Genomic DNA, 26,967 nt, shown 5'->3' with positions numbered 1-26,967 from the left:
GATAATAATGAATAAATATGAATAGTGGCCTTGCTATTGTTATCCACTAGTGGGTTAAATTGTTACCAACAATTATTTTGACTGCAAGAGGCATTTCTTGCTGTGTCTCACTCGCTAAAGATGAAGACATCATTTTCCTCGTGGTATTACGGCACCCCACAGCAGCAGCAGTAGATGCATTGAGGTGATGTCTTCTGGGCGGGAGCTGGGCCGCGGGTTTCTGTTTACAAAAACCTGACCCTTCTTTGTACAACTCTTCATGGGATTTGTCACTTTGGGGGAAATTCTCCTTGCCTTAAACTCGCATTGCAGAAACCGCGTGTGGCGGGACTTCAGGGCTGCGGGTCCCCTGCTGAGTGGGCCTGTGAGGGGGCTAGTGGCGCACCCGCCAGTCCTGGCACCCGCGAGCCGCGGCGGCTCGGACCCCAGTCACCTTTTGAAGGCCCGCCAGCTTCCACCGGTTTCCTTTTTATTAATATGTTTTACTTCGAAACTACACAAAGAGAACACCCGCCACCCTCCGCGGGGAGCGGCAGCCGGCACCCCTGCCGCGCCGCCTCGCGCCCACGCCGCTCGCGCTGCCTCGGGCGGGGTCGCCCGGGGCGGAGCCTGGCCCCGCCCCACCCCCACCCCCCGCGCGTTGCTCCTTTGCTGCCACCTGGCGCGACAGACGAAGCGGCGCGGGGCGGGGCCGGGCGCGGGGCGGGGCCGGGCGCGGGGCGGGGCCGGGCGCGGGGCGGGGCCGGGCGCGGGGCGGGGCCGGGCGCGGGGCGGGGCCGGGCGCGGGGCGGGGCCGGGCGCGGGGCGGGGCCGGAGCAGGTGGTGCCGCGGGTGCGGGCGGCGGCCCCCGCGGGGGGCGGCGGGGCCGGTGGCAGCGCGCCGGGCCGGAGCGGGGCGGGCTGGGGGAGCTGGGCTGGTTGGGTCGCGTTCGTTCCCCTCTCTCGGCACCTGCCCCCAGCCGCCCGCGCGGTGCGGCGGTGCTGTTGGGGGGGGCCTCGGGGTCCTCGCATTAAAGCCCAGCGGTCCTAGCGCCACCGCGCGTTTTATGCACCGCCCGCCCGTCCGTGTGCAGGGGGCGGAGGGGGCTGGTGGTCCGAGGCGGCGGCCCCCCCCCCCCCCCCCCCCCCCCGCAAGTCTGAACACCTGGCCTGGCCTGGCCTGTCACAATGAAACAGGCGGGGGCCGCGCCTCCCAGCAGGGCAACCCCGTCGTTCCCTGCTCCAAAGTGAGGACAACGCCGAACGGCGTAGCGGGGACGTGCTCCCCAGCGGCATAGCGCGCCCCGCCACCGCGCTTGGCAGCGCTGCGGGCTGGCCCGCCGGTGCCTGAGCCAGCGCCGCGCCCCGCGGTGTTTGCAGCCGCTGCGCCCTCCGCCCCGCCCCGCCGGTGCCGCCCGCCCCCTCCCCAGCGCTTCCCCGGCGCGGCCCCTGCGCCCCCCCCGGGGCCCGGTCCCCGCCGCCCCTGCGCCCCCGAGGCAGAGCCGCCGCCCGGTGCGGGGAGGGATACGTGCCGGCGCTTGTCTGGGAAGCGGCCAGCCGTGCCCTGGGATAAGGCCAGGACTTGCTCAGAAGGCAGGTGCCAGGCGCATGGATAGTCAGGACAAGCCCGTGGAAGAGGGACGCCGCTCCTCCCCGGCGGAATGACTCCCCGGAGCGAACGGTGGCAGTGGCACCGTCTCTTTGCATCACTTCAACACTTTTCAAGCACATTACTATTAACAGATCTGTTCTCCCGTTTAAACTTAACTCAATGCTAGAAATCATTCAGGAACAGGAGATCCAGTGGGAGCTTGCTTTGCAAACAGATATGGGAACGCCACCAGAGAAGAGGCAGCGGGCCGAGGGCTGCTGTGGGACATGTGTGACAGGAATCTGCAGCATTTGATTTCCTCTACTGTTTCAATTAAACAAGCTTTTTAAGCAAACAGTTATTTAAGCATCTTTAGCGTTTATTTGTTGGTAGAACTGAAACGAGATCTAAAGCTCCTAAGGAGTCCCTAAGACCTTGCCGTTTGTCCGGCATGCCTGGCTGCAGCCCGCATGTACAAGGAGCGCCTGGCGTTCCCCTTGGTTTGCTGTGATAAGTACAGCGGCCCCAGCTCTCGTTTGTGCTAACGCTGTACTAGTGTCAAGGGGTCGTAAAGTGAATTCTGTTTCTTATCAGGGTTTAAAGCGCAGAAAATAGCAAAGCCGTCATAGACGGGCACATGGGCACTGTCTCCCTGTTTTCTGAAGAAAAACGTAAAATGGAGCAGAAGAAAAAGGTGGATTTGCTGAATTCTGATCATTGCACTGGAAACAAGCACAATGCTGTATTTACTCAGAGCGTTTAAGGACAGATGATATCATTAGACCATATAATCTAACCTCCTGCACATCACAAGCCATTAACATTCACACGGTCATTCCTTTATCAGGCTTCATCACTTGAGTTTGACTAATGCTTATTTTCAGAAAGCCAGTTATTGTGCTTTTGAAGGCCAAAAGAAATGAAGAATTTGCTGCTTTTATTTGCAGCTTGTTGCAGTGACTAATCTCAGTCTTGAAACGCGTGCCTTTTCTGCAGTTTGAAGCAGTCTGGCTTCCCTTTTTGTGTTGCTCGTTACACTTCTCCTTGCTAGATTAAGAAGCCTATTAATCCCCACTATTTCCTCCCTAGGAAAATACTGATGTATTGGAATAGATGACATGCCAGTTTTTTGTCTGGGGCAGAGTGGATTGGGTGGGGATATTTTTATAAATGAAACAGATCATTTTTATGCTGATCTGTGAGGCATTTTCTGAAGTTTAATATAACTTGTGTGACTCTCTGAATTTGCCGGTGTCTTTTAAAGACCATACATGGACTAGAAATTGTTCATCAAAAATATCAAGGAAGTTTTTCTTAAGCATAATTATAGCTGCACTTACTTTCTTAGCTGTTAGCTGTTTTACGTGTAAATACTTGTTTAAAGTTGGGGGGTTTTATCATTCTTTTAATTCCATTGCAATTTTCTGATTCATTGGTGCTGAGATGATTTGCAAGACTGGACTATTTTAGGGAGAAATTAGTATTGGATTGGACAATTAATTGTGGATTTTTTAAAATTATTTTTGGTTTCTCTCCCCTCGCCCCCCCCCCCCCCCTTTCTGGTGCAGACAGTATTTATCCATAGAAAGCAGTAGTAATGTTAATAGCAATGGAGCTACATTAATCCATCATGGTACAAGAGAAGCCTACTTCTGGAAGGAAACTGCCATCAAGATTTTATGGAACACCTACAGATGGTGAGAGAAATATCCTTTATCCTCTCTACTCTCAACTAGGATGTCCACTAGTACCCTGGCTACTCCACTGTGACTGTCTCTGACTAGCTGTACTCTGCCAGTCAGCACCAGATTCCAATACATGATCCTTTATTAGTGCTTTGAAAATCCACTTGTTGTCCGTTAAAGTAAATCTTGAACTGCCCTGTGTCTTTTCTCTAGGTGGATGAACACAACAGATAGCTAATGTTTCAAGAACAGGAACAGCAGATTTTTCCAACCCCAAATATACTAAATGATGTTACTTTCCTCATTAAATTTACTCAGCATAGACTGAAACCAGCCAGGAGCAAAGCTGCCTTCAGTGATTTTTCTGCTTGGCCATTGCCTGTGCTGGTGGGCTGGAGCAGGGAAGAGGGGCAGTTGCAGCCTTGGAGAAGAAGATATTTTTTCATGTCAGTTTTCATGTTCTGGCAGTTCATCCTGATTGTTACTACAATTTTTCATTCTCAATCTGTACTTTTTTCTTCCAGTATGAAGCTAATAGGGTTTTCCCCACCCAGTATTCAGAAATGTGTCCCACATGCTTACGCCACAAATCCTCTTGCAGTCCTTGCAAATAAATCACAATTTGTTCTCAGTAGCAAAACCTGAGTAACCATGTACTTTTGTAAGATGTGGTGTACCTATCTTGACTTATATTCAAAGAATATACTGCTTACCCTCCCTGGTATACTAGGACTGATTATGCATTATTGAAATTAAATTACAGCTGCAATATTTTGTTGTGGATTTGATCTTCTTTTTTTTTAAAGCATTATCAAGATCTATATATTAGCTACAACTCTGAGTAGGGTGTTTTTTGTGATTTGAATGAAAACTAACAAATAAAATGAGAAAAATGTATTCTACAATTCAGCCTTATTGATGCTATTATTTATTCATTCACACCTCTCTGCTTGTCTTGTACCTTGTAACATAACTCCTGGCCATTAATTAAAATTCTTGAAGTTCCTTTGTGTTCAGATAGGAATCTTGTTTAATTGTGTTATGTATTTTCCCCCCTCTCTGTATTATAAATCCCTGTGGTTACTTGTAGCTGGGGATTTTAGGTTGTCATACATAGTTTGGCAAATATTTCTTTGCACCATGCTTGTGCTGTTCAAAGAACTTTGCTTTAACTGCAATCCCCAAAACTCTGAAAAAGAGTGAATTCAACACTATTGAAGAAAATTCTTGAATTTGGTGCTTTCTTTTGCACTAATTCCTGATACATTGTTTTGATGCCTTTTTTGCAAGCTCTGCCTATAGGAAAAAATAGATTAATTTATTGCAGCAGCATACACTGATGGTCCAGATGTACCAACACAGTTCCACATGCAGTTTCCTTCTCCCCTCATTTTATAGGAGTCATAGCTCCTGTTGCACCTGCCCTGCAGCTGCAGTTGCTTCCAGTCATGGTGTGTAATGTATCTTGTTGTTAGGCAATGAATGCTCAAACCTCAGAGGTTATGAAGACCTGAATTTTCTCCTCTGCACCACTGCAACACATGCTGACAACATCTGGAACAAAACCCCTGAGCCAAAATACTCCTGGCTGCGAAGAAGTAGGCACCAAAAAGACTTCCAATGACTCCACAGTCCAATCACACTTTGCCTTTGAGAAAGCATCTCCACCCTAGCCTACGCAGACACGCTTCAGAGCCTGTTATTCCCAAATATATCTGTTTGCTGTGATGGAGAGCTCTGATTCCAGAAAGGGAAATGTGCTACTGCGAAATGAAATCTGTGCAGGAGTTTGCTATCACTTTCAGGAAAAATGTGCTCAGATACAGCAATGGGTGGCAGTATAAACTTCTGAAATGCTGAGAGCTGTGTTCAGAAGCCTGTTTGACTCGGCAGCTGTACGCTGCCACGTGCCGAGCAGCCCAGCTGCTTGCCAGGGCACAACGTGAGGTTGCCGCAATTCCACTGTGCACCGCCTGCCTCTGGAAAGACACGCGGCAGGCCAGGCTGGGAAGGAGGTGTGATGTATTCCTGCCATTCCTCATGCTTTCCAGACTAGTAAAACAGGACTGCTGAATGCTTCTTCCCTCCTGTTTGACATAATCAAAAAGAACTGAAGAATTTAGTGCCTCCCTGGACTGTCCCACCACACAGATTTCAAAGGCATCCTTTAATCCGTTTCCATTGTGACCAAGAAGAGTGGGAGAACCACATTTATACTGGCTTATTAATACTGGTTATATGGGTTCATTTAGCTAAATGTAAAAGACAGTAAGGTTCCTTCCAGAACAAGGTAAAATGAAGCAGGAAGGGTCAAATGAGCGTTGCTTTTAACCAGAGCTGCACAGGCAGGGAACTCCAGGACCATGGCAGCGTGTTTGTGTAGAGCAAAAGGAAATAGTAGTTTGAGATAATTTTTTTTTTTGGGGGTGGGTGGGGGTTGGGGGCAGATTAGCAGAGAGAGCACAGTGGTGTGGTGGGGGGTGAAATGGCTGTCAGCCCCTCTTGTGTTTCCTGAAATCTAGCTCAGGAAGTGCAAGTTAATGCAAGGAGAATTACAGCAAGTTAGATCCTATTTTGATTATAATCATGCTTCATTTTTAGCTACTGGAAATAAACTTGTGACTGAAGAGCAGCAATTGTTCCCTCCTATCCATCTCTGACAGCTCCCACCCACTTCCCCAGGAACGATTTTCCCCGTATGTTTTACCTTGTGAACTACACCCTTTTGTGAGTTGACTCAGAAGTATCACTCATCTCGTCCCTGAACTCACCTAACCTTTGGTGAAAATACAACAGCAGCTTCACCGGACGCCTTTCATCTTTCTTCAATAAAGTCAATCATCCCAACGTAGCATCTGACATTAGATCATCACAGAAGATTTTTACAGCTATTTCATTTGTGACAATAAAGACAAATACTAAGTAGCTCATGGTCCAGCTATTCTGTCTGCTTTCCAGAAGAAAAGTTTGATCCCAGAAAGATGCCAAGGAAGGGTCACAATCTGTTAGGTTTCACAAGGTAAATGCCATCCAAGTGAAACACATGACAGATGGTAAATGTGTCCCGGAGGCTTCCTGCAACAAGTCTTTCAAGTGGCCATGAAGTGCTGCTGCCTGCTCTTCAGGTTCTCCTCTGCACAAACCCCATCCTTTCGCTGCATCTCTGCCGCCTCCTCCCAAACAGTTAATTCAGAGGAGAACTTTGTAACCCCTGACTTACAACAGTGTTTTGATTACATTGACTTTGCTTTGATATTTGGAGACAAGCAAGCTAGGAAATGCCGCACACAGGGAACCTCCCCTTCACATGTGCTGTTACAGCTGGTACATGCATGGCCTGAAATGGCCCTTCTGACTGCAGGAGTAGAGATTCACATTTGTCTGCAGGCATTAGGCTTTTTTCTTCTTGGGTTGCTACATTCAGAATGTAAAATCTGATGGGAGTGTTACAGCTTCTTACTAATCATTACAAATGAGGGTGCTCGGGTAACTTTTGTTTATTCCACATCACATTAAATAAATTAATTGATAAAATGCATTTTGGAAAGATTATCTTGGGAGAATGGAGTGAATCTGGGTGGAGGAATGAAAGACATTGAAGTTGTTAGGTAGCAGTTTGTCGCAAAACAATACAAGTACCTGTTCTAATTCAGGCTGGAAGGTGTCACACTGCATGAATTAGTTCATCTGGGGCACAGACTGTTTGCCTTCCGGCGCAACATGCATGTGTGTATTTGAGTAGGGATCTGGCTGTGGAAACAGATATGTAGCATGAATTAACCCAAAAATGATTTTTCACCCTGAAACAGAATCATGGTTAAAATTGTGTTTCAAATCAGCTAAAGTAATCATATATCCCTAATAAGCAAAGAATAAAGAATACAGCATTTATGTTTGTTTCGGTCTATAGGTTTTCCCTTTCCTCAGCCCTGTTCTCACCCTTCTTTTCAGCTTCCTCTTTCCGTGACTTAGACAAGCAAATGGTTTTATCCCAAGATTCAGACATGCACAAACAAAACCAAATACAAATTTTTGCTATTTAAAAAAAGTAAATGTATATAAAATTTAAAGTTGATCCTCTTTTATTTCTGTATGGATAAATATATACATACATATTGTATATATACATATATATATGTATATATATACATACACACATACAAAGCCACACAAACTCATACAAATGTATAAATATAAACATTCATAAAATTCTAAATACCAGCTTTTTTTCTAAGATGTGGCAATGCTTCATAAATTTATAAATATTTTACAAAATTTATTTTGACATATTAAAACCCCCAAGCATAACGTTCATCTGTTTCCCTTACTGTTCACTCATGATTTATTTCCTATCTGGCAAAACTGATTTATCACCTCTATTATGATTGGGTTTATGTCACTTTTTAATGCTTAGAATCCTTGATTTTTTTACCAAAGCTAATTTCCTTTTAAAATTTGTTTGAAGCAGTCTATTATCATATACTTCGCAAGGATCTGCATTTAAATTGATTTGTCATTATTTTCCATTCCATTGACCTAAGCCCTGTCCTCCTCAAATATTTCAGCGCCAAGCTCTGCAATGACTGTGATGGTGTTCGGTTGCAAGGAGGCAAACCACATAGTGCAGGGGTCCTCAAACTACGGCCCGTGGGCTGGATACGCCCCCCCAGGATCCTCAATCCGGCCCCCGGTATTTACAGACCCCCCCGCCGGGGTTGGGGGGGAACCAAGCAGCCGCAGACGACTGCCTGCCACTTCATCCGCGCGCCGGCCCCTGGTTAAAAAGTTTGAGGACCCCTGATGTAGGGCAACCGTGGGTGCACAGGCATCTTCTGAGAAGCAAGCCCCTCTGTGTTTTTACATATTGCCTCAATACTCACACCTGTGCAGGTGAGTTGGTATGGGTCATGAAGAATACAAAACCCACATAACAGCCACAAGGACTTTCTAGGAGGCGTTGGCTGAGCACATTAATTATTTCTACACCTGGTCAGGTTCTGAGCTTCCATTCAGTGGTAAAGGCTGAGGTGATGTTATTCCTCATGTGGAGCAGAAACTTTCTTTTGATTTTTCCCTTAACTGCAGCATCTCAAGCAGCCGAGTGCCTGCTAATAAAGAAAAGGGATATGGACCTCACACTGAGGAAAGGACATTGCTGACTCGGGCACTATCACCAATTTTCTGCAATTCCTTTATTTATTATTAAGGTCTTTTGTTCAAGAAGGGCCCTTCATTCCTTTGTGATCTGACAGACCCATAATACACAGGAGAAGAAGCCTGGAGCCTGCCATGACCCTGAGCTCTCAACTTGAGTGCTGAGGCCAGCTGAGGTACCTGTGAGCAGGGCGATGCTGAGGGACCAGCTATGGCTGTGGTCCAGGCTTGCCTCTCACGTCCACCTGCCTGGCCACCCGCTCCTTCTGGGGAGAGCTGGGTATGGTTCTCTGTGCAGCACCTGCAGGTGAGTACCTCTGTTACACTTGCAAATGGCCAGTGGCTTACAAATAGGACCTTGTGTCAAGTGAGAGGAGTGGACGGGTGATCTGGGCACATCCCTTTCACCTTTCAGAGCACGTATGCAGCCTGGACACAGGGCTCCTGTGGCTTTCCAGAGGATCCTGACCTGGGAACACATCTGCAAGGTAGGTTGCGCAGGGCAGGCTTGCTACCTTGTATTATTGACTCTTTGAGCTAAATAATTTTTTTCCAGGATTAACTACCCTTATCCAAACGAAAAAACCAAAGCTAGACTTTTATGCTAATTATAATAACAACCTCCTTCCAGGGAATGGGGAAACAATCACATTAACAGTTCATAACAGCTTCTTTCTGTTGAAAACAAGTCACTCTTTTCCTGATCCATTTTTTTGAGCTCTGTTCACTTAGGTCATGCTTTCTAAATCTCTTACAATCCTTGTTACTGTCTTCTGAATTTTCTCCACATGCTTCTCAATCCCTCCAAAAAGAGGATTTAATACTCTAACTAAAACTTTACTACTACTGGACATACTGGACATATTGAAGTAAGAACCTCTCTGCAGCATACCGGAGATGTCCCTACATTCCCAGAATCTGGCTTGCCACTTGGTCAGTGGCATGACTGAAGGCTCAGTCATTCAGTGTCACTTTTAGATATTTTGAAATGCTTCTGCCTGTCTCACTTGTTATCATTTTGTGTTTGAGCATTTACCTGAGATTCAGAGGCTAATTTCTGCCATCTCAGACAGGACTTGGGTGGACACGTCTCAGTTGAAGACAGCAAGATTCGGAGAGTCTGGATCCCACCCTTGCCCAAACGTGACAGTCTGGTTCCTAAAGACAGGCAGCCAAGCACACAAAAAGCAGCCTGCCCTCTGCCCCAGCCCCGCTGTGGTTCAGACCTAGGGCACAGATGTGCACGATCTCCACCCAAGTCCTGAAAGGGGCCCAGCCTGCTACAAGTCCTTAGACCGTTGACATGCAGCAGAATGCAGTGGCCATGCAGATTGTCACTGAGCAGCCTGGATGGAGGAAGACAAGCCGTGGATACCCAAGTTTGATTTTTATGGATCTGAAGATTTCTTCTTTCCATGGGTAATTTGTTTTAGCTTGGCTTGCAGTGTCAAGTCCAATAATGTGTGTGCGCCACAATTTAAGATTGTGTACGCATGGATGATTACGCAACGATTTGTTAAGCCACACTAATTTAATGGTATGCTAATATATTCACTATTAGATTTCCCCTTTCCACAAGAGCACGTGATTTAGCTGGTGTTGATTTAGCATTGGGTTGACTCTCATTTAGGTTGTGATCTACCACAGCCTGCATCTTCTTTGCTCTACTTTTTCTCAGTTATTCTGTCACATCTGAGCTTGATCCCATCTTTCAGCAGCGCATTTTGTCATTATTCTTCACTGAATTACATCACATTGGATTTAGAAAATGTGTCTAGTTTTTTGGGATCACTGCGAATTGTGATCATATCCTGTATAGAACTGCTGTCACGTCCATATGCTATGAATAATGAATGTTATATTTTTCAAGAAATCATCAAAGCTGTCAAGGAAATTACTGACTAGTACTAGTACAGGTTATATTTTCCTAAGATTCTCCCTTTCTCTCCCACTTCAAAAGGCCTTCAGATTTCACAATGGGTCAAAGAGGTAAGTGTATTTAAAATAATATTTTCAGCTGCATTGGAATTAATTTTACAACAACTTTATTTGGACAATATTTTCCTAGTTTTATATAGAAGTCTTACACTGGAACGGTATCAAAAGCCCTAATGAAGTGAAGATCTATCACAGCCCACTGTTTTTACCTAATCCATTAGGCCATTCATCCTGTCAAAGAAGAAAATTGAATTGGTTGACATGAGAGGATGTTGGCAAATCAGTGTTGCCTAGTTTTTATCACCATATTATTCTCTAGCTGCTTATACGTTGATTGTTTAAAAATTCACAGCAGAGTCTATCCAGGGATTGTGTTAGGGCTGCAATAGGTTATGTAAGGCACTTGTCTGCATTTCAGAATTTTCACACTTCAGCTGTGCTGCCACAGTTAAAACAATAACAGCCTTCCACAAACCCACTGCCAGTGTCAGTGCAGTTCAGCTGGGATAAATATGCTAATTCCAGAACTCTGCACCTGATTATTTGGTTCAGCAATTGAAATAAAATATGCCACATCTACGCTGCAGCTTTACTGACCTTACTAGTTCATCAGCAGCGACTGTCCTCATTTATATGGGTATTCCTATGATACTAAGGCTGACACGCAACCATCTGTACAACTCGTTAGTCCTGAGATCCTTCCCAGACTGCAGGAAGGACCATCTTATTTTAGCAAACTCATGAAGGCTAAGACAAGCTAAATGGTTATTGGAATTTCACCTAGAAATGATCAAGAACTTTCTGAGTTGTAAAGTGTCAGTACATAACTGCTGTGAGTGAGGCTTTAGCTCGTAATGTCTGCTGTTAGGAGACAGACAAAAAGAAGCACTAAGCTACTATAATGACCTCTCTAAATTTCATTTTCATCAGAACTGCTGACCGATAGCTGGAAAATTTTGAGCCTTGCATCACGAGTATTAAAGATGGAAATTCCTTTACACAAATAACGAGCCAGCAGGGTACCGAATATTTAATTTTGTTGGTCTTACTGGCAAGATCTTTCACAGCTTCTTTGTATGCCACCTATCCACGGTGTACCTAGCATCATTCATTAATTATAGAGATGTCAACTTCCACTGCCAGTTGTCTCATGATGCCAAAATTAATCATCTCTGTGCTAAATTTTCAAACAAACGTCTTTCTTGGACTCCCTCCCTTCTTGGAAAGAGATCCATGAGGGCATCTTCCAAACCACTTCATTATCCTCTCTTTTTCTGATGGCTATGAAACAATTGACAACTGATGGGCTGCGGAGATGGTGCACTGCTCTTAATTTTAATTAATAGCTTCTCACTTTTCCCCTTGGTTTCTCTCCTGTATCTTCCTATCTGACGTTTCTCACCTAATGGTTGGGTTGTAAACTCTTTGTGTTAAAGGAAATATTTTCATTTTGTAAATGTACAATGTTTTCTTGGTCCATAGCTAGGGCTCCTAGGTGTTACAATAGTATATACAATAAATGAGCAATAGAAATCCAATGATTCAAGCAACTAAGCACTTTCCTATGCCAAATAAATTCATATTTGTCATAGTATTTCTGGTACCTTCTTTGTTTAGACTCAGAGGCTCCACACATCTTTGTTTCACGTCTACCATGGCTTTTGTCTTATCAAGAAGTGTGGCCAATGCAAAGTATTGATCAAATTTTCTGCTGGCATGCTAAAGCCATTCCCAGAAGGAGAACTGTCTGCCCTGGAAGGAGCTAAAAAACATAAAGTGGGCTAAAAGGGTTTTTTTTTGATACTCTGTTGCAAACAGCAAAAAACAAACACAGAGACACTTCAGGATTCACCTTTCCAAAACAAATTCTTTCAGTTACTTTTGCCCAGTAATGACTGTTTACAAATAATTCAGTTTTGGATGTTTTACACACAAAAGAGGCTATTATTCTTTCTGTTAATGACACACAATGGTCTGATTCAAAATCGGTGCATGATGCTCTATACCTATAGTATTAATGACTACAAATCAAAACATACTGATAGCATTGCATAGCTTATTCCATTATTTGCCAAGTTCCTTCAGATTTTCAACATATCTTCCTTTGAATTCAGATAAAATCCTATCAAAATTATTTTACTGAAAATTAATTTCCTGACACTCAAAAGGCTACATGTCTAAAGTAATAGAGTGGTCTACAAATTGTCTGATTGGAAATGGCATATTTGAACTAATGCAAAATTTAAAATGTAATAAAGAGTGTACTCTATTTTTCTCAAAAAATTTAATTGCAGAATTATTTACAGGAGATGAACATAAACAATACATAAACCAATTGAAAGAGGCAGCTTCATAAAAGAGCCATGGGGCAAAATAGTGAAGCACATTTTCTTACAATCAGCTGGAGGTGAGTAGAGAACCATGAAAAAAGAATAACTCAATAATAAAGCAATTCTCAAATATGTCTCCAAAGTAACAAATAACATTCTGGTAAAGAAGATATTACTGAGAAGCGAGAAATTATTGTAGCAATGAAACAACATACTGTACATTCAATTTAGGTATCCTGCATGCTACTAAATAGAATTTATCAAAAGAACCATAAAAGCATGAGAAAGAGAATTACATAAAATAGTTTAATTCTAGTGAAGTGTAGCTTTATACAGATGGTCAATATTTGGCACTCAGTTCATCCTCATTGTTGATATGATTTCTTATGTATATATATATTTATATATATTTATATATACTTTTAATGATAACTAAACAGCTAGTTTCCTGGTTCTAACATTCCTTGAAATTCTATAGGAGGCATTTAATTTAGTCCTTAGGCCACACTTGATTATTTTGGCATGTCACATGGTAAATGAAAGTATGAGTTTTGTCTCTGTACAGAAAATCCTGCAGAGTCATAGTGGCTTTTCTTCAGGAAAGAACAGGTCTAGAGCAGTATAAGTCAGGCTACTTGAAAGGGAGATTTTCTTAATTCATGAAATTAATATATAAATTGAAATAAAGAATACATACATGCTGAGCCCTTTTCAGATGAGATGGCCATACTATTAGACCTCCAAAGGGTAAATCAAAGCATGGATATGAGCATGTGGATTCCACGGGGAGTTATAAACAAAGCTCGTATTTCTTTGTAAGGACTATTGTCAGACTCGAACCTACTGCCAAGCCCTCTGCTTGATGGTGACCTACTGAAAGGAAGAACTATATTCTGCAAGGTAATTACACACTCGCGAACTTGAACAATGATTCCTGCCTACCTCAGCAGGGCCTGCGGAGTCAGATACTGAAGTATACCGATCCAACTCTGGCATTTCTTTCTGATTTCAGTTTCTTAGCATTGATTCTAACACAACTGAGAGCAGAACTTAGCCCAAAGCTCCATAATAATTCATCTCACAAAGAAGAAACTTGTATGACGGTTCAGCTTTAGGAATGGGAAATGCTGTGTTGAATGAAAGAAGAGTAAGAGAAGGAGAAGAGAAATCCCCGCTAATGGACTGTGTTGGTGAATAATGACCACAGCTTCAAATAAACCTCCCTCTCTCTTAAACTCAGGTGAAAATACTCATGGTTTTGTACTACAGAAGTAAAAAATCCTGTCCAACAAAACGAATTTAGAAAAATAACAATTTGGCCCTAATAAAATAGAGGATTAAATTGCCAGCTGATGAAAACTGTTCTGCGTTTGCTCAGTTAAAGAGCAAGCCGTTAGACATACTGATTTACATTATCTGCAATCTGACTTCAAAGGCCCAGTTCTGCTTCAGCAATGAAGGGTAATGGGAGAAACACCCAGGTGTGGACAGGTGGGACTGCAAACATGCAGTCTTCTTCTGTGATCATCATTTATTAAATGCGATACGCATTTCATGAGAAAGGATCTGGAATATCGTTTTTAGATATAACGAGTGCCATGGCCTCTTGCAGCTATTAGAATTTTATTTTGTTAAGAGGAGCTGAATCAGCCTAAACATGCTGGCCAAATTCTCTTTTGGGCAAGTTTCCATTTCAATTTTGGTTTTAGACGTGCTGTCCTGAACAGCCTATTATGTAGTTAAACAGCTGCAGCATTACACCATAGAGGTAGCTGCATTTCAGAGATAAATTAAGCAGTTTCTGTGTATACAGAGTGCTTAATTCCTGCCAGGAGTCAGTGTATGCATATGACTGTGCCATAAAAAACAGCTGTTCCCAAAAGATGGTCCCTGGAGATGAACACGGTGAATAGCTGCAGATGGGCCGTGAGGCCGCACGAGGCAGTGACCCTGCCACAGCTGTCGGCACTGAGGCTGAGCTGCAAGAAAGTGGCACGGTCTCCAGGAATGAGTGCTGACTGTGGTTCTCGGGTACAACTGTCTGGGACCATGACACTGAAAAATTGTTGCAGATATATATGTACGTATATATGTATCCTCTTCCTGTTATCTGCAGTATGAGATGGCTGTCTCTATTCTGCCGATCCTGCCAGTGCAGAGAGGCGTCCCCATCGCTCTGCCACACAAAGAACCCTTAAGGTTGGAGTCTTGGTAAAGAGCAGCTGCCCACACCAAAGCATATGCCTTATGCCTAAGTCCTGTGCCCCACGTTACGCCTCGTGTCAGCTTGGCTGGAGGGCAGCCCTGAGGAGAGAACAGGGCGCTCGAAGGCTGCTCTTGCAGCACGTGCCCCAGATGGCTCTCTTCCACTAGGAGAGCCGGCGGGGGAATGCACTTGTGCAGGAGAGACTTGTGAAGATCCCCGACCAAGGGGACTCAGCTGCAGGTGCCATCAGCCCCTGCGCCTGGCACTGGCCAGGGCTCTCCTGCAGCCCCTCTCAGGGGAGCTCCTCCACCGTGGGGACCTTCACTGCCATCGTCACGAACAGAAAAAGCAGAGATTGTTCTGGAAACTTAATTTGATGCTCTTCATTCCCTGCCTACACTCTGGAAGGATGGTATGAGCATTGCCCTGGCCTCTGCTTGGCACAGGTTGTCCTCTTGGTTCAGCAAGTCTTTGCTTCTCCTTTGGCACAGGCTTGTACTGTAAGGGTCCTCCCAGGTGCTGGGAGGGTGGTGTGGAAAGAAACTCCCCGGCAGGGTGGGGACAGGCAGGAGACCCCCAGTGTCCCGCCGATCTGGCTCACCAGGCGGCCATGGGCAGGGTAACCTGCCCCAGCTGCAGCCCAGCCTGGAGTTTGTGAGTCGGCTAATAAAGTGCTTGGAGATCCTTCTGGATGAAAGGCACTGTATGAATGTGTCAACCTGTTATACGCCAGGAAGCACCTCTCTAGACATTAAAGGGTTTGCTGATATTCTTCACCTCAAATGCAGTTTGCAGGTGGTATCACTGCACTGTAAGATGCTCTGGGAACAGTAGCAGGAAGAACGCTGCTTCACGTTTCATTTAAGCTCTCTGTCTAGTACTGAGGCTCCTGCTACGCAGGATTTTACAGCTCATCCATGCACACAGCTTGACACCTGGAGCTGCACACCAGCTTTAGACTTCAAATTAACATGCACAATGCGGCACTCCATGGGTCAGCCTCGCGTGTGCCCCCTGGCACGGGCACCAACGCTGGAATGCCGAGGAAGGCATCAAACCCACGAGCAGGCAGGGCAGGCTCAAGGCCCTGAACGCAAAGGGCTGAGATGGGCTGATCTGGAGGCTCGCCGCCCTGGGCGCAGGGGGGCTGGGGGAGGACCGGGCATGGAGCGGCGGTGCTGCCTGAGGGTGCCACGGGGCCAGGAACCTCCAGGGCACGGCTCCAGCAGGGCACGAGCAATCTGCGGGCCATGTACAGCACATCGTCACGTAGTGGCTTTTTCTTTTCCTTGCAAAACCACCCAACGACCAAACGTTCTCTCACTTCATACTAGATGCAGTGCTGAAGGAGATGAAAGTAGAGTACTAATTTACTGATACGGCAGGACATGGGCTTAGTTTAAAACAAATAATTTCCATTATATGAAATGTATTTTACATATATATATGAAATCCACACACTTTCTTATGCACGCTTTAATTCCTTCCTGGTTGATCTCAAATCTAACATAGTGACAAGGTTTAAGCATGAATTAAAATGTCATTTTTTGGTATTAAATTTTACATCATTATTAGTCTTTGCACACTGTCAAAGGCCATTCTAATCAGGTCAACGTGAAATAATAAAACACTTCATAATGTACTTCACCAATTTACAAAGAATTTCAAGTCTAAAAAAATATACAAAGCAAAAATAAGTACGGTGAATATTCACAATTTTACCAGTCAGGTCTTTATTTAAATTTTCAGAATCTGTTTATTATACTTGTGTTTTACAGGCAATGAAGAAATGAAGAGACACTTCCTATAATTTTCATCTGTTAAAATAAATATTAGTCCAATTAGTATTTAATTAAAGACTAAACTATTTTGCTATATCCAGCTGTTCTGTGTGGGTTTACCTCATGAAGTCTCTAAGTAGAAAGCATTCCACTTTCTATCTTTATGTTTATGTTCCTCCTATGTTGGTTTTGTAACTGAATTTTATTTTTGTGATGTGGGGTCAGATTACAATTGATCTGTTTATACATTTATTAAGATACCACATGCTGTGTTTCCCATGTCAGGGAGTGAGGCAATTTTACTTTGATTTATTTGCAACACAAGTATGATAAGCATAACGTTATTTTTCAAAACTAACCAGATTTACAATATGTAAATAGAAATGGCTTATTTGCCTTTAATGATAGAATGTTACCTGTACAGTAATTTAATAAATATTGCACTTTGAATGTAACATGCACAGATAACATATTATCAGGTTCTTCAGTAGGCATCTAGTTTACTTTTGAGTCTTTTTTTTTTTTTTTTTTGAACAAAAGTGGAACAAACACAAATCATCCAAAAGCTTATATTGAACATTTTTTTGTAATGGCGTGGGAAATGTAAAATACAGGGTTGGTGTCATTCATGCAGGCTTATTTTTGCCTGAGAACATCCAATAAAATTTTAAAATATCAAAAAACTTATCAAAATATGATTCTAAAATTAAAGGCTTCTATGAACTGCTCCAGGTCAGCTTTATTAGGTCAGCTGGGATCTAAGCTTACCAGTAACCTGTTGTTTTTAAATTTGTCTTTATAAAGTCTGATAACTGGCAGGATCAAATACAACTTGTCATAATCGCAAGACCTGTTGCTGCAGGTGGGGGTTTTCAAGCGAGTAAGTCAAGTGTGATTTCTCCTTGAAGTGTACAGGAAAATTAGATAAAATGTATCAGCTGCCATATATATTTGTATAGGTGCGTGTCTCTATTTTAAAACTAGGAAAGACACTGGCTTTAGTCGTGTGTGGACATTTCTAATCAGCAGCTCCATTTTAAATAAGACATCACTCTTCAAGACTAAAGATGCCAATGTCTGCAGGTACCTTTTTATTTAAAAAACAACAAATATAGGAAGTAGCATCAATACTGTACACTACCTAGCATTCAGTTCTTTCCTTAATAGAAAATGCCTTGAAAACACAGGGGATGGGAAATATAATGTTTTCATCTATAGAAGAATATTTCAGGGATATTTTTTTTTTTTTTTTTTTGCATTTTTGAAGGTTATACATTCGTCTTGGTTTTTGCTTCCAAATACAGATTAAGGCTATTTGGTAAAGTATATACCAGATATCAGGCTCAATTTACAGGGTTTTCTCCTCACAGAAACTGCTCAAAACTTCATCTCTAAAGATTCATATCTTGAAGCTAAACATGCTTTATCAGCTGTGCTCCAAAGACAGAACTCATGCTTAATACTACACACTGTAGGAAAAAGAGAAGGAAAAAGAAAAACAAAAAAAACCCCAAAAGAAAACAGATTTGAAGCAATGTCAGATCTGCATAACCTATGATACGTCATGTTTCCAGTCATCCATCAGGCTGCAGGGTGAATGGGATTCGGATTTAAAGTGCTCATCAGGTGAAGAACCAAAGTGCTCGAGTATAATTAAATAGCTGTTCTGCCTATGGCTAAATACATTGCATTTGTTAAAGCAGGTAAACAGGGGATGCAGTAGTTGGGGCTGTCTGTCTCACTGGGTTCCAACTGTTTTGACCTAAAGTAGTGTTCAGTAGGATTCAGACCTTAGAATCAGGGGCTGTGGGTTACTCATCTTATTGCGTCTTCACCTGAAGACTTCTAAGTGCTGGGTTGCTCAGTTGGCTCTGGAAGGTAGGTGAAGTGGGATAATTCTGTCTGAATTTGTTTTAAATTAAAGCCTCTTGACTGTGGTAGTTACCACTTCTCTCTTGACAATGCGAGGCTTGAAAATATATTATTTTCCTTATATTCCATGGCTGGCAATCACTTATCTCTTGAGTTATGGGGTAGTGGTTTTTTTATGTCTGAAGCAAGCAAGAAGCTTATTCTTGCTGTAAATGATAGTGCATAGAAAAATAGTTCTAAAAAATCCCAAAAAAACAACTGTAAACCACAGTTCACCTTTACCTTAACATAACCATTTAAACTTAGATATACTTACCACTCACATTCATATTTCTTAAACTGTTTACAACATCACAACTGGCATTTTAAACAAGCAAGATATTTTTTTTCTCAAGGATACCCTGGAAACTCAATTGATATAGCATTTTGAGAGTTTGAAATATTATATGTAGCACAGCTCTTGAAATGAAAGAGAGAAGGTTTATAAAATAAATGTTAACATGTAAAAGAACAGTTAAAAATGCAATGAGTGTTCCAAAGGAGCGAGTATAACTTTTTCTTTACACATCTTGCTACAGAAGGTCTAACTTTTTAAGGCTTCCGTTTTCCTTTCACCCATCACTCAAGTCCTCTTGCATTATAATTTTGCTTACGTTTCAGAGTGTCGTTATACTGCTAACAGCAAACGTTTCTCAGTGGGCATTCCCACCACCACCAGACTTGTACGCTTCTTGGTTTCTGACGAACTTTGGAGTTTTAGTGGCTGGATATCCCTGTTCATCTCCAGAAACTTGACATGACATGAGAGGCCTAATGTTATTTTGCAGTAACAAAGATGAGAAGAGTGGCAGAGCACGTGGGTAAATATGTTAGCTGGGTTCTAGGAAAAGAAACTGGAGGTCAGAGAGATAAATGGGTTCTTTCTTTCCTGCTCTTAACATTTGTAGCACCTTCTACTTGGATTAGCTAATGCCTCTAGTGAATGGTGAGATGCACCCATTTATAGTTTGTTATTCTTATCCCTAATTATCACATGTTTTATAAAAATATAAATAACAAAAAAGTAAGCTGGGTTCCATCTCAAGAGGTGTTTCTTGTTGTCCTCTGAGAATATATTGGATAAGTCAGGTCTCGACAAGCCCTATCCATTGTAGCTGATTGTAAGTCAGACAATAAATACAAAAAGAAGTCGTTCTTGCGGTGAGCTCAGCAAATTCTGAGGAAATCAAAAGCATTCCACTGTGCTTATGGCACAAAGAACACAACAGCAAGGGCATATTTAGTGGAGAGAATGAGACAAAAATTACCAGGTAAGTGACAAACTGTACAAGCATTTTGTTTAAAAAAGGAACTGCAGCATTCTGTCTTTAAAGCCGGGTTTGAGCCTCTGGGATATATATCTCAATGCTGTCTGCACGCTCTGTGGCTGAATTCTGTCGGAAAGAGGCTGCTCTCTTAGCAGCCATTAGCCGTCTTCTAGCTTCTTGTCGCTGTCTGTCAGGTAGGTCCAGAGATTTTTCTCTTGTGATAGGGAATTTTCCTTTTGGGGGCTTCTTTGGTACAGGAGGAGGAACCTTTCTTTCTTCCTGCAATAGGGTATTAAAACTGAGGGTGAACTATGTGCGGCAGGTACTGTCAGCAGAGCATGCAAATTGAAGACATGAAATGCAAAATACTGCTTACATACATCAGGCATGCTCAATTTGTGCTCTCCAATCAGCTGGCTAATGGATTACATGAATAGCTATCCACACCAGGGACACTGACAAAACCATGTTGTTTCAGCAACCATTACAGATTCTGCAGTCCTGTGCCTTAAAAAAGACTACGCTTCCTTCCACTGTCCTTGCAGGTACCCTGCACATGCAATCTGCGTACCGCACTCTCCTAGGCATTTGCTTAGTTTTAGCTGACACGTTATTACATTCAGTATAAACAGAAACACATACTGGCTCTCCAATAAGAATTCAGCGCATCTGCGTGGTATGATCAAGTGAAAAGACTGTCTAAGATTAGCAGGACAGGATTTTTAATGAAATTAATCACACTGAGTTTAGCCTCAGCTGGATTTGAGATAGCAGCTGTGTATACATATCTATTAGTTTAGTCTCCTCCATGAATTGCTAAATGGAAACAAGCAAGCAGCAATCAGAGAGAGAATATAGCGCTAATTGTTCTGCTTGCCAGCCTGGACCATTTTAAAGAAAATTATACTGAAGAATTATCAAATTATAAAGTGAGAATCAGTAGATTTTGGTACCAAAGTTGCTGTAAATTGCTCTGCAGGTTTTAAATCAAGCACTGTTTTCAGGTGTGAAATTGGTATTTTACTCCATTTAGAGGCCATGAAATATCATATAAAGGCCTTAAAAAGATAACGTAGCATCACAGAATAATACAACATTTTAGAATGGAAGTGACCTGTGAAGGTGATCTCATACAACCCCCATTCAAAGCCCACTTGAAATTACATGCAACTTTGAAGTTAAAGTAGGTTCTTCAACATCATATTTAGCACTGGACAGAGCAGCCCCAAAGACAGAGACTCCACAACTTCATATATATAGTATGGTTATTATGAGCCATCATTCTGCATTATCATTTAAAGTAATAGTCCAGAGTATGGGCTGTTCCTTATGGAGAACACAGTTAATTCAATGCACAGCGGGATTCAAATAATACAAAAACTGAATTGATGCACCTATGGTTTACTGACTCTTCATTATTTGGTCTTTTTTTTTTTTTTTTTTTTAACGAATTCTGAGTTTACTACCAAAATACATTAGCCAAGACTAAATAACTAAGGTTATTTAAGAACACAGTTCTACATTCTCATCTCAACAGGAACAGTGCAGCAGCTTAAGATGCTATTCCCCATGACAGCTAGCTCTTCCAGTCTTTTTTTTTAATTTTCTGTTTTCAGCCAGGAACATAAGTGCTCCATTCCTGTTGTCCCATCTATTTTTTTCCCCTTTCCACTCTTAGTTTTTTCCCTCTTAGGAACATTGCTGTTGCTGTCACTACAATAATTTCTTACTTCCAGTTGTCACTAGTAAGCAAGAGTTGCAAACTCACCATCCACCAACCAGTTGGCTGAAAATTAAAATCCAAGAGGAGCATGAAGAAATGAAAGAGTTGTCAAAATGCCTCCTAATTCCTCCCAAACCAAACAAGTATTCACCTGAGGCCAACAGTACTGACTCAAACCAAATGCTCTCTTCATCTGACTGATACAATAATCGGCAAGGATAGTGGGATAATCAAGGTGAGAGATGGAGCTCTAGGAAAGGGGAAGGGCAGTTTCAGAATTACATTGCTTTCATGGGCCATGTGCCACCTTTTGTTTGCAAGCATCATGGCCAGGGTGTCTCCCAGGTGGTGGAGTTGCAGGGCAGAGGTGCAGGCAGTTTGCCAGAAGTACTCTCTGCCCCAGACTTTGGTGGGCCAAGCCTTAGTACGACCTGCGCTGTGCCCTGCCACATGCTTTTATCTCACTCCTGTTCTAGTATCGGCTGTTGTGCAGGACAGATCAAACACTGTAGTGCTCAGGTCTGAGCTGCCCCAAATGTACCAGAGCGCCAAGCTTACCTTGATTGAATTCTCAGGCTATTGTCCTCAGTCTTATTTAGTCAGAACATCTTTCAGTGCCAGACTTTAGAATGTGAATCCAAATAATTTGAACAAAAGTGTTATGGAGTGGACTAACTTAGCAACCCCCATTTTATTTGTTATACAATTCAGCTCAACATTGTTAAAAAGAAAACCCCTCACATCTGATGAAGGTTTCCGTGTATAAATTGAGCCATGCCAATTCAATACTTTCTAGGGTTAGAAACCTATTGTGTGTTTCACTATTGGAACTTCACTATTCACAAGGAGACTGTAGGACTCCAAATGGGGAGTAAAAGGTATTGTTCATGGTCTGCTTACCTTCCTTTCAGGTGATTCTATTATTTTCCATTCATTGAGTTTCAACTGGTGCAGTTCATCGAATTTCATGCTGACATCTTCAATTGAGAGCTGCAATAAGTCCCAGAAACCTGCTAGGTCCTGGGAAGTTGGTCTCGGCATGGCACTCGGGTCCTGTCATGCACAAAGGAAAGAATATGAATAGACCAGAAGGCTTTAAACAAAGTGCTTTGAGGCAGGAAGGGCATCGTGCCAGATTACATTGCTGCAGTGCTGCTCACTGCTAAGGCTATGTGCGCTTCACAGCTGGGAGCTGTGACTGCAAAGTTTTGCCTCCTACACAACCCAAACATGAATGAGTTGGATGTCTCATACGAGCCTTCCTGAATCCGTGCGGCACGGGAAGTTCCTTAGCACCATATGCTGCGCTGACCTGCATTTCTAAAAAGGGACAAGCCGACAGCCTCTGCCTGCTGATTATTAAAGGGGAGGGGAATATGGTTTGTATTCTAGCCAGCCTGAAGTCCTTCTGGTTAAAAATTACATTCACGATAGCTGATTAGAAAGCACAACACCATCACAAAGAAGTTGTCAGCTGTATTGAGTCTGGCTGAGCCCCACAGCAGCCCTCACAGTGCTGTGCTTTGCATCGGTAGCTGGAAAGGGGGTGATAACACACCAGTGTTCTGGCTGCTGCCCAGCAGCGCTCGCACAGCACCAGGGCTGTCTCTCCGGCATCTCATCCCCCTCACCGGTGGGCTGGGGGTGGGCAAGATCTTGGGAGGGGACATAGCCAGGACAGCTGATCCCAACTGACCAACAAGATAGTCCATACCATAGGATGTCTTCTCAGATATAAAAGCTAAGAGAAAGGATAAGGAAGGGGGGGCATTCGTTATTTACAGTATTTGTCTTCCAGAGAAACCACTATGCGTACTGAAGCCCTGCTTCCTGGGAAGTGGCCGAACATTGCCTGTTGATGGGAAGTAGAGAATAACATCTGCTTTCCTTTGCTTCCATGTGCATGCCTTTTGCTATTGCTTCGTTAAACTTCCTTTATCTTGACTCACAAGGGTTTGGGTTTTTTTTTAATCCTATTTTCTCTCCCATGTCCCTATTCTGCTGAAGAGGGGAGTGACAGAGGAGCTTGGTGGGCACCTGGCATCCAGCCAAAGTCAACCCATCACATCAGCTTATGTTACATTGTTTTGCATTTTCAAATACATAAGGTATAAAATTTTTACAGGGATGGTTGGGTTTTGTTCTTCAGGGAGTTGAATCATGCTCAGGAACTGGGAAGGCACTACCCCCAGGTACTGCAATTAAAAGGTGCTATGCGCACCAGACTTAATGGAGCAAACATTAGGGGTAACGATTAGCAAGATGACCCTCCATTTAACTATTAATGTCAATTAATAATGTCAATTAACTGATGTCAATGCTGGATAAAAATTACATTAGAAGGTGCTATGCAGACTCTTAACTCTATGCTCTGTGAGCATTGGTATTAGTTCAAGGAGACAGCTTTGTCACTTTAGTGAAATAGGGCTTAATTGGTAAACATCTCTGTGAAGAAGATGGAGAAATGTCTGTTACCTTCCAGGGCAGGAGGAAGCCATTAAGATGGTCTACAGAACGGGGGTGGGACAGATGGAACCACAAGCAGGCCAAAGGGACTTGAGATCTCCCTTTTCCAGGGCAAAAGCTGTAATCACTAGTTTACAATGTTAGAAACACTGGTGTGATTGCTGAAGTGCTCTGTGCCCCATCTTTTACAAATCTACTGGACAAAGGCGTTTTAGATATTAAACACAACCCTACATAGTTGCCTAAAAACTGGGAGTTAAGTCAGCGTTTCTGTTCAATTGCTCCCTTGAATCGTGCATTTCTACAGCTCTTACACTTGGGTTTGCAGGTGCCACTGTGGGAGCCGAGTGCCTGGAGCTGGGCATGACAACATGCATTGTCATCCACACCTAAACCCCTTTGGGAATCTGGGCCAAGAACCAGCCTAAAAGCCTATCCACTCAGAAGTCTTCTTCACTAGAAGAAAGTGTCCTTTACACAGTGAGCTTCAGGGACTTAACAGAACTGGCCACATAGATATAACAGAGTTCAGGGAAACGTGATACAGCTCCAGATTAGTGTTCACTGAAAACAACTTCATTGGGTAGATCCCAATTTACTCCAAAGCCATTTACAATTTATGTCAGGGGTGTTAGTTACTCTACAGAGGTCAATAGCTCAGGCTTCAGGAACTGACTCCCTGTGTGAGATGTATCAGGACAGTCCCACAGCAACACATCCTATATCACAATCTGTTCTCTCCAGCCTGGTCTCCTCAGCCCTCTCCCCGTTTTCCTCTAAACAGCTACAAAATGATGCCACTCCTTGAAATCCATTGCCTTCTGAATGAAGACTAATTGCTCCTCTGTTCTTTTGTGCACCCCACCTTTGCTGGTGGTGTTTGGGAAGACGGCAGCCTCTGGCGTCGCTGCTGGCGTAGGAGCGTGTGGTGCCTTGTCTGGGCACAAGGGCTGCCTCCTGCTGCTAGTGCTTCTGGATCTGTGGTCTACAGATAAATGCTGGCACAAATGATTACTGTTACAACTAACCAAGTTTTGAAAAGATTGATTTAAACCTGTTTCTTCTCAGAAACTCGTCTTTTATTTGTATCTTATTTGGAATTCAGCTTCGCAGGCTTGCCTGTGGAGGAAGCCTAAAGCAAGCAAAAAGTATTTAGCTGGTGCTCAAGCTGCTCTGGTTTTTGCCTGCAACCTTGACATACTGAGTGATGGCCTAATGAGCTGAACAGGATCTGTGCTGACTTGAGAGTATGGAGGAGGACACTTCAGAGAAGAAACAGGGTTTTACAAGAGGTAATGTGAATAATCAGGAGGAAGTGTTATTAATTGGTGATGGTTTTTATCTGGCAGTTAGTGGGAACAGTACACTGTAGGAGATAGCCAGCCAGATTCCTAAAAAAGACTTTATTGAAGCTTACATTTTCATGAATTTATGCTGAGAATCTTTTGTAAGAGATCTTAACCCTGAGCATAATTAAATGTGTCCCTTGAAGTTCCCATGACGCTTTAGAAGAGTCCATAGGCGATGGGTGAGTCTCCTGGTAAATTTCAGTCTGAGTAAGCATATTCCTCTTCCTAAACCCTTGCTGCAATTTGAATTGGCAGAAGTAAACGCCGTTGTTCTTTGTCCTACATTTATGCTTATTGTTGTTGAACACTTTTAGAGAAACTGCTGTGTGGTAGCCCCGTAAGTGCTAGATGTTTTCGAGCAAGGGAATGCTGCTATGTGGTAGCATTCCTGTGGGGCACCGAGATGCTGCCTTAGGAGCATATGGAAAGCCTGCTGCGGATATGCCCTAAGTGCCTATTTAACAACAAACTCTATCATTAGGCATAGGAAGAAAAGTCTCAAAAGATGAATGAGCTAAGTCCAGTTCTGCAGTTGCTGCTTTTTGCAGAGCCCATTGCTGATTTAATGAAGCTGAAGAACATTCAGAGCTTAAATCTTCAGAGTGGGATAAAGCTGCTGTTGTGGAGTTCAAAGGTTTCTTATCCAAATAAGAAGAGAAATAAAAATCTTGCCAGTGTTTTGGTCATGTTGTCTGCAAAGCTCTAGATTTCGCCTTGTGCTCCTACTGCTTTTGCACATTGTTTGCACCTCCGAACAGCTGATGGCTGTGCTGAGCAGGAGCTGCGAGCTGCGCTTGTTATTACAGTAATGCTCTCAAGCACAAGTGCTGGACCCACTTGAAGATAAATGGAGTGGAGGTTAGGCTCTCCAAATCTTAGTTTGCATAGCTTAATCAATCAGGTAATGGAGGGCACTTTGAAATGTGCAGTGAGAAACTTTTAGACATTGATGAAGATTTCCTCCTTTCGCTATGAAACAAATGACTAGATAAGGGAGCAGACGTGATGTATTTGGTATGACAAATGTGGCCATCTCCTGCTTGCCTGACTTTGCATATTTCTTCTGTCATTCTGCATCTGTAACAGCTGTTAAAATTCTTGTTTTGACAGACTCTTTGAAGTGGATAATTGGATTCTTTCCTAATGAGGACCATATATCTTATCATTTATTATCAGAAGGTAGGACATTTTTGGCATCACTTTCTCAGTAATATTTGATTGCAATGTCAAGAATTCTGGATGTTTAACTTCATGGATGGAAAATAGCAAGTGGGTCTCTGCAGAATTAATATTTTGTCTTTAAAAGTTATGTGGTAAATACTAACAAGTAAAGAAATGTATCTCACCAGACATAGGTCATGCACACATCATGAACATGCACACAACAGAATTTAGCACTTTTAATATTTTAATATATGAGGGGTTGCAGCAGTCAAAAGGTGAAAGTTACACTTGATTTCCAAGTGAGACAAAGAAAGGTGTCCTACCACTAGCCGTAGCTAGAAGAATTACATTCTTCTATTGATTAGTATCATCTTGCCACAACATTTTTATCACTGATGGCTGCTGTCATATTAATGAAGACAA

The 26,967-nt window shown here is 43.0% G+C and overlaps 1 protein-coding gene across 1 annotated transcript in view; it reads right to left on the bottom strand.

Moving 5' to 3' along the window:
- Window positions 1-12,615: 12,615 nt before the first annotated feature.
- Window positions 12,616-26,967, bottom strand: part of DLGAP2 (DLG associated protein 2) — a 109,535-nt gene continuing 95,183 nt past the window's right edge. Inside the window, exons 10-11 of the mRNA XM_027787864.2 lie at window positions 22,466-22,618; window positions 12,616-20,121 (exon numbers count right to left, since the gene is read on the bottom strand). Of these exons, the coding sequence (XP_027643665.1) occupies window positions 19,903-20,121; window positions 22,466-22,618 (372 nt within the window). The 3' untranslated portion in view covers window positions 12,616-19,902. The remainder of the gene's footprint in view (window positions 20,122-22,465; window positions 22,619-26,967) is intronic.

Source organism: Falco peregrinus, chromosome 7 (genome assembly GCF_023634155.1).
Source record: "Falco peregrinus isolate bFalPer1 chromosome 7, bFalPer1.pri, whole genome shotgun sequence".
Classification (NCBI taxonomy): domain Eukaryota; kingdom Metazoa; phylum Chordata; class Aves; order Falconiformes; family Falconidae; genus Falco; species Falco peregrinus.
This window is presented reverse-complemented; position numbering and strand designations above follow the sequence as displayed.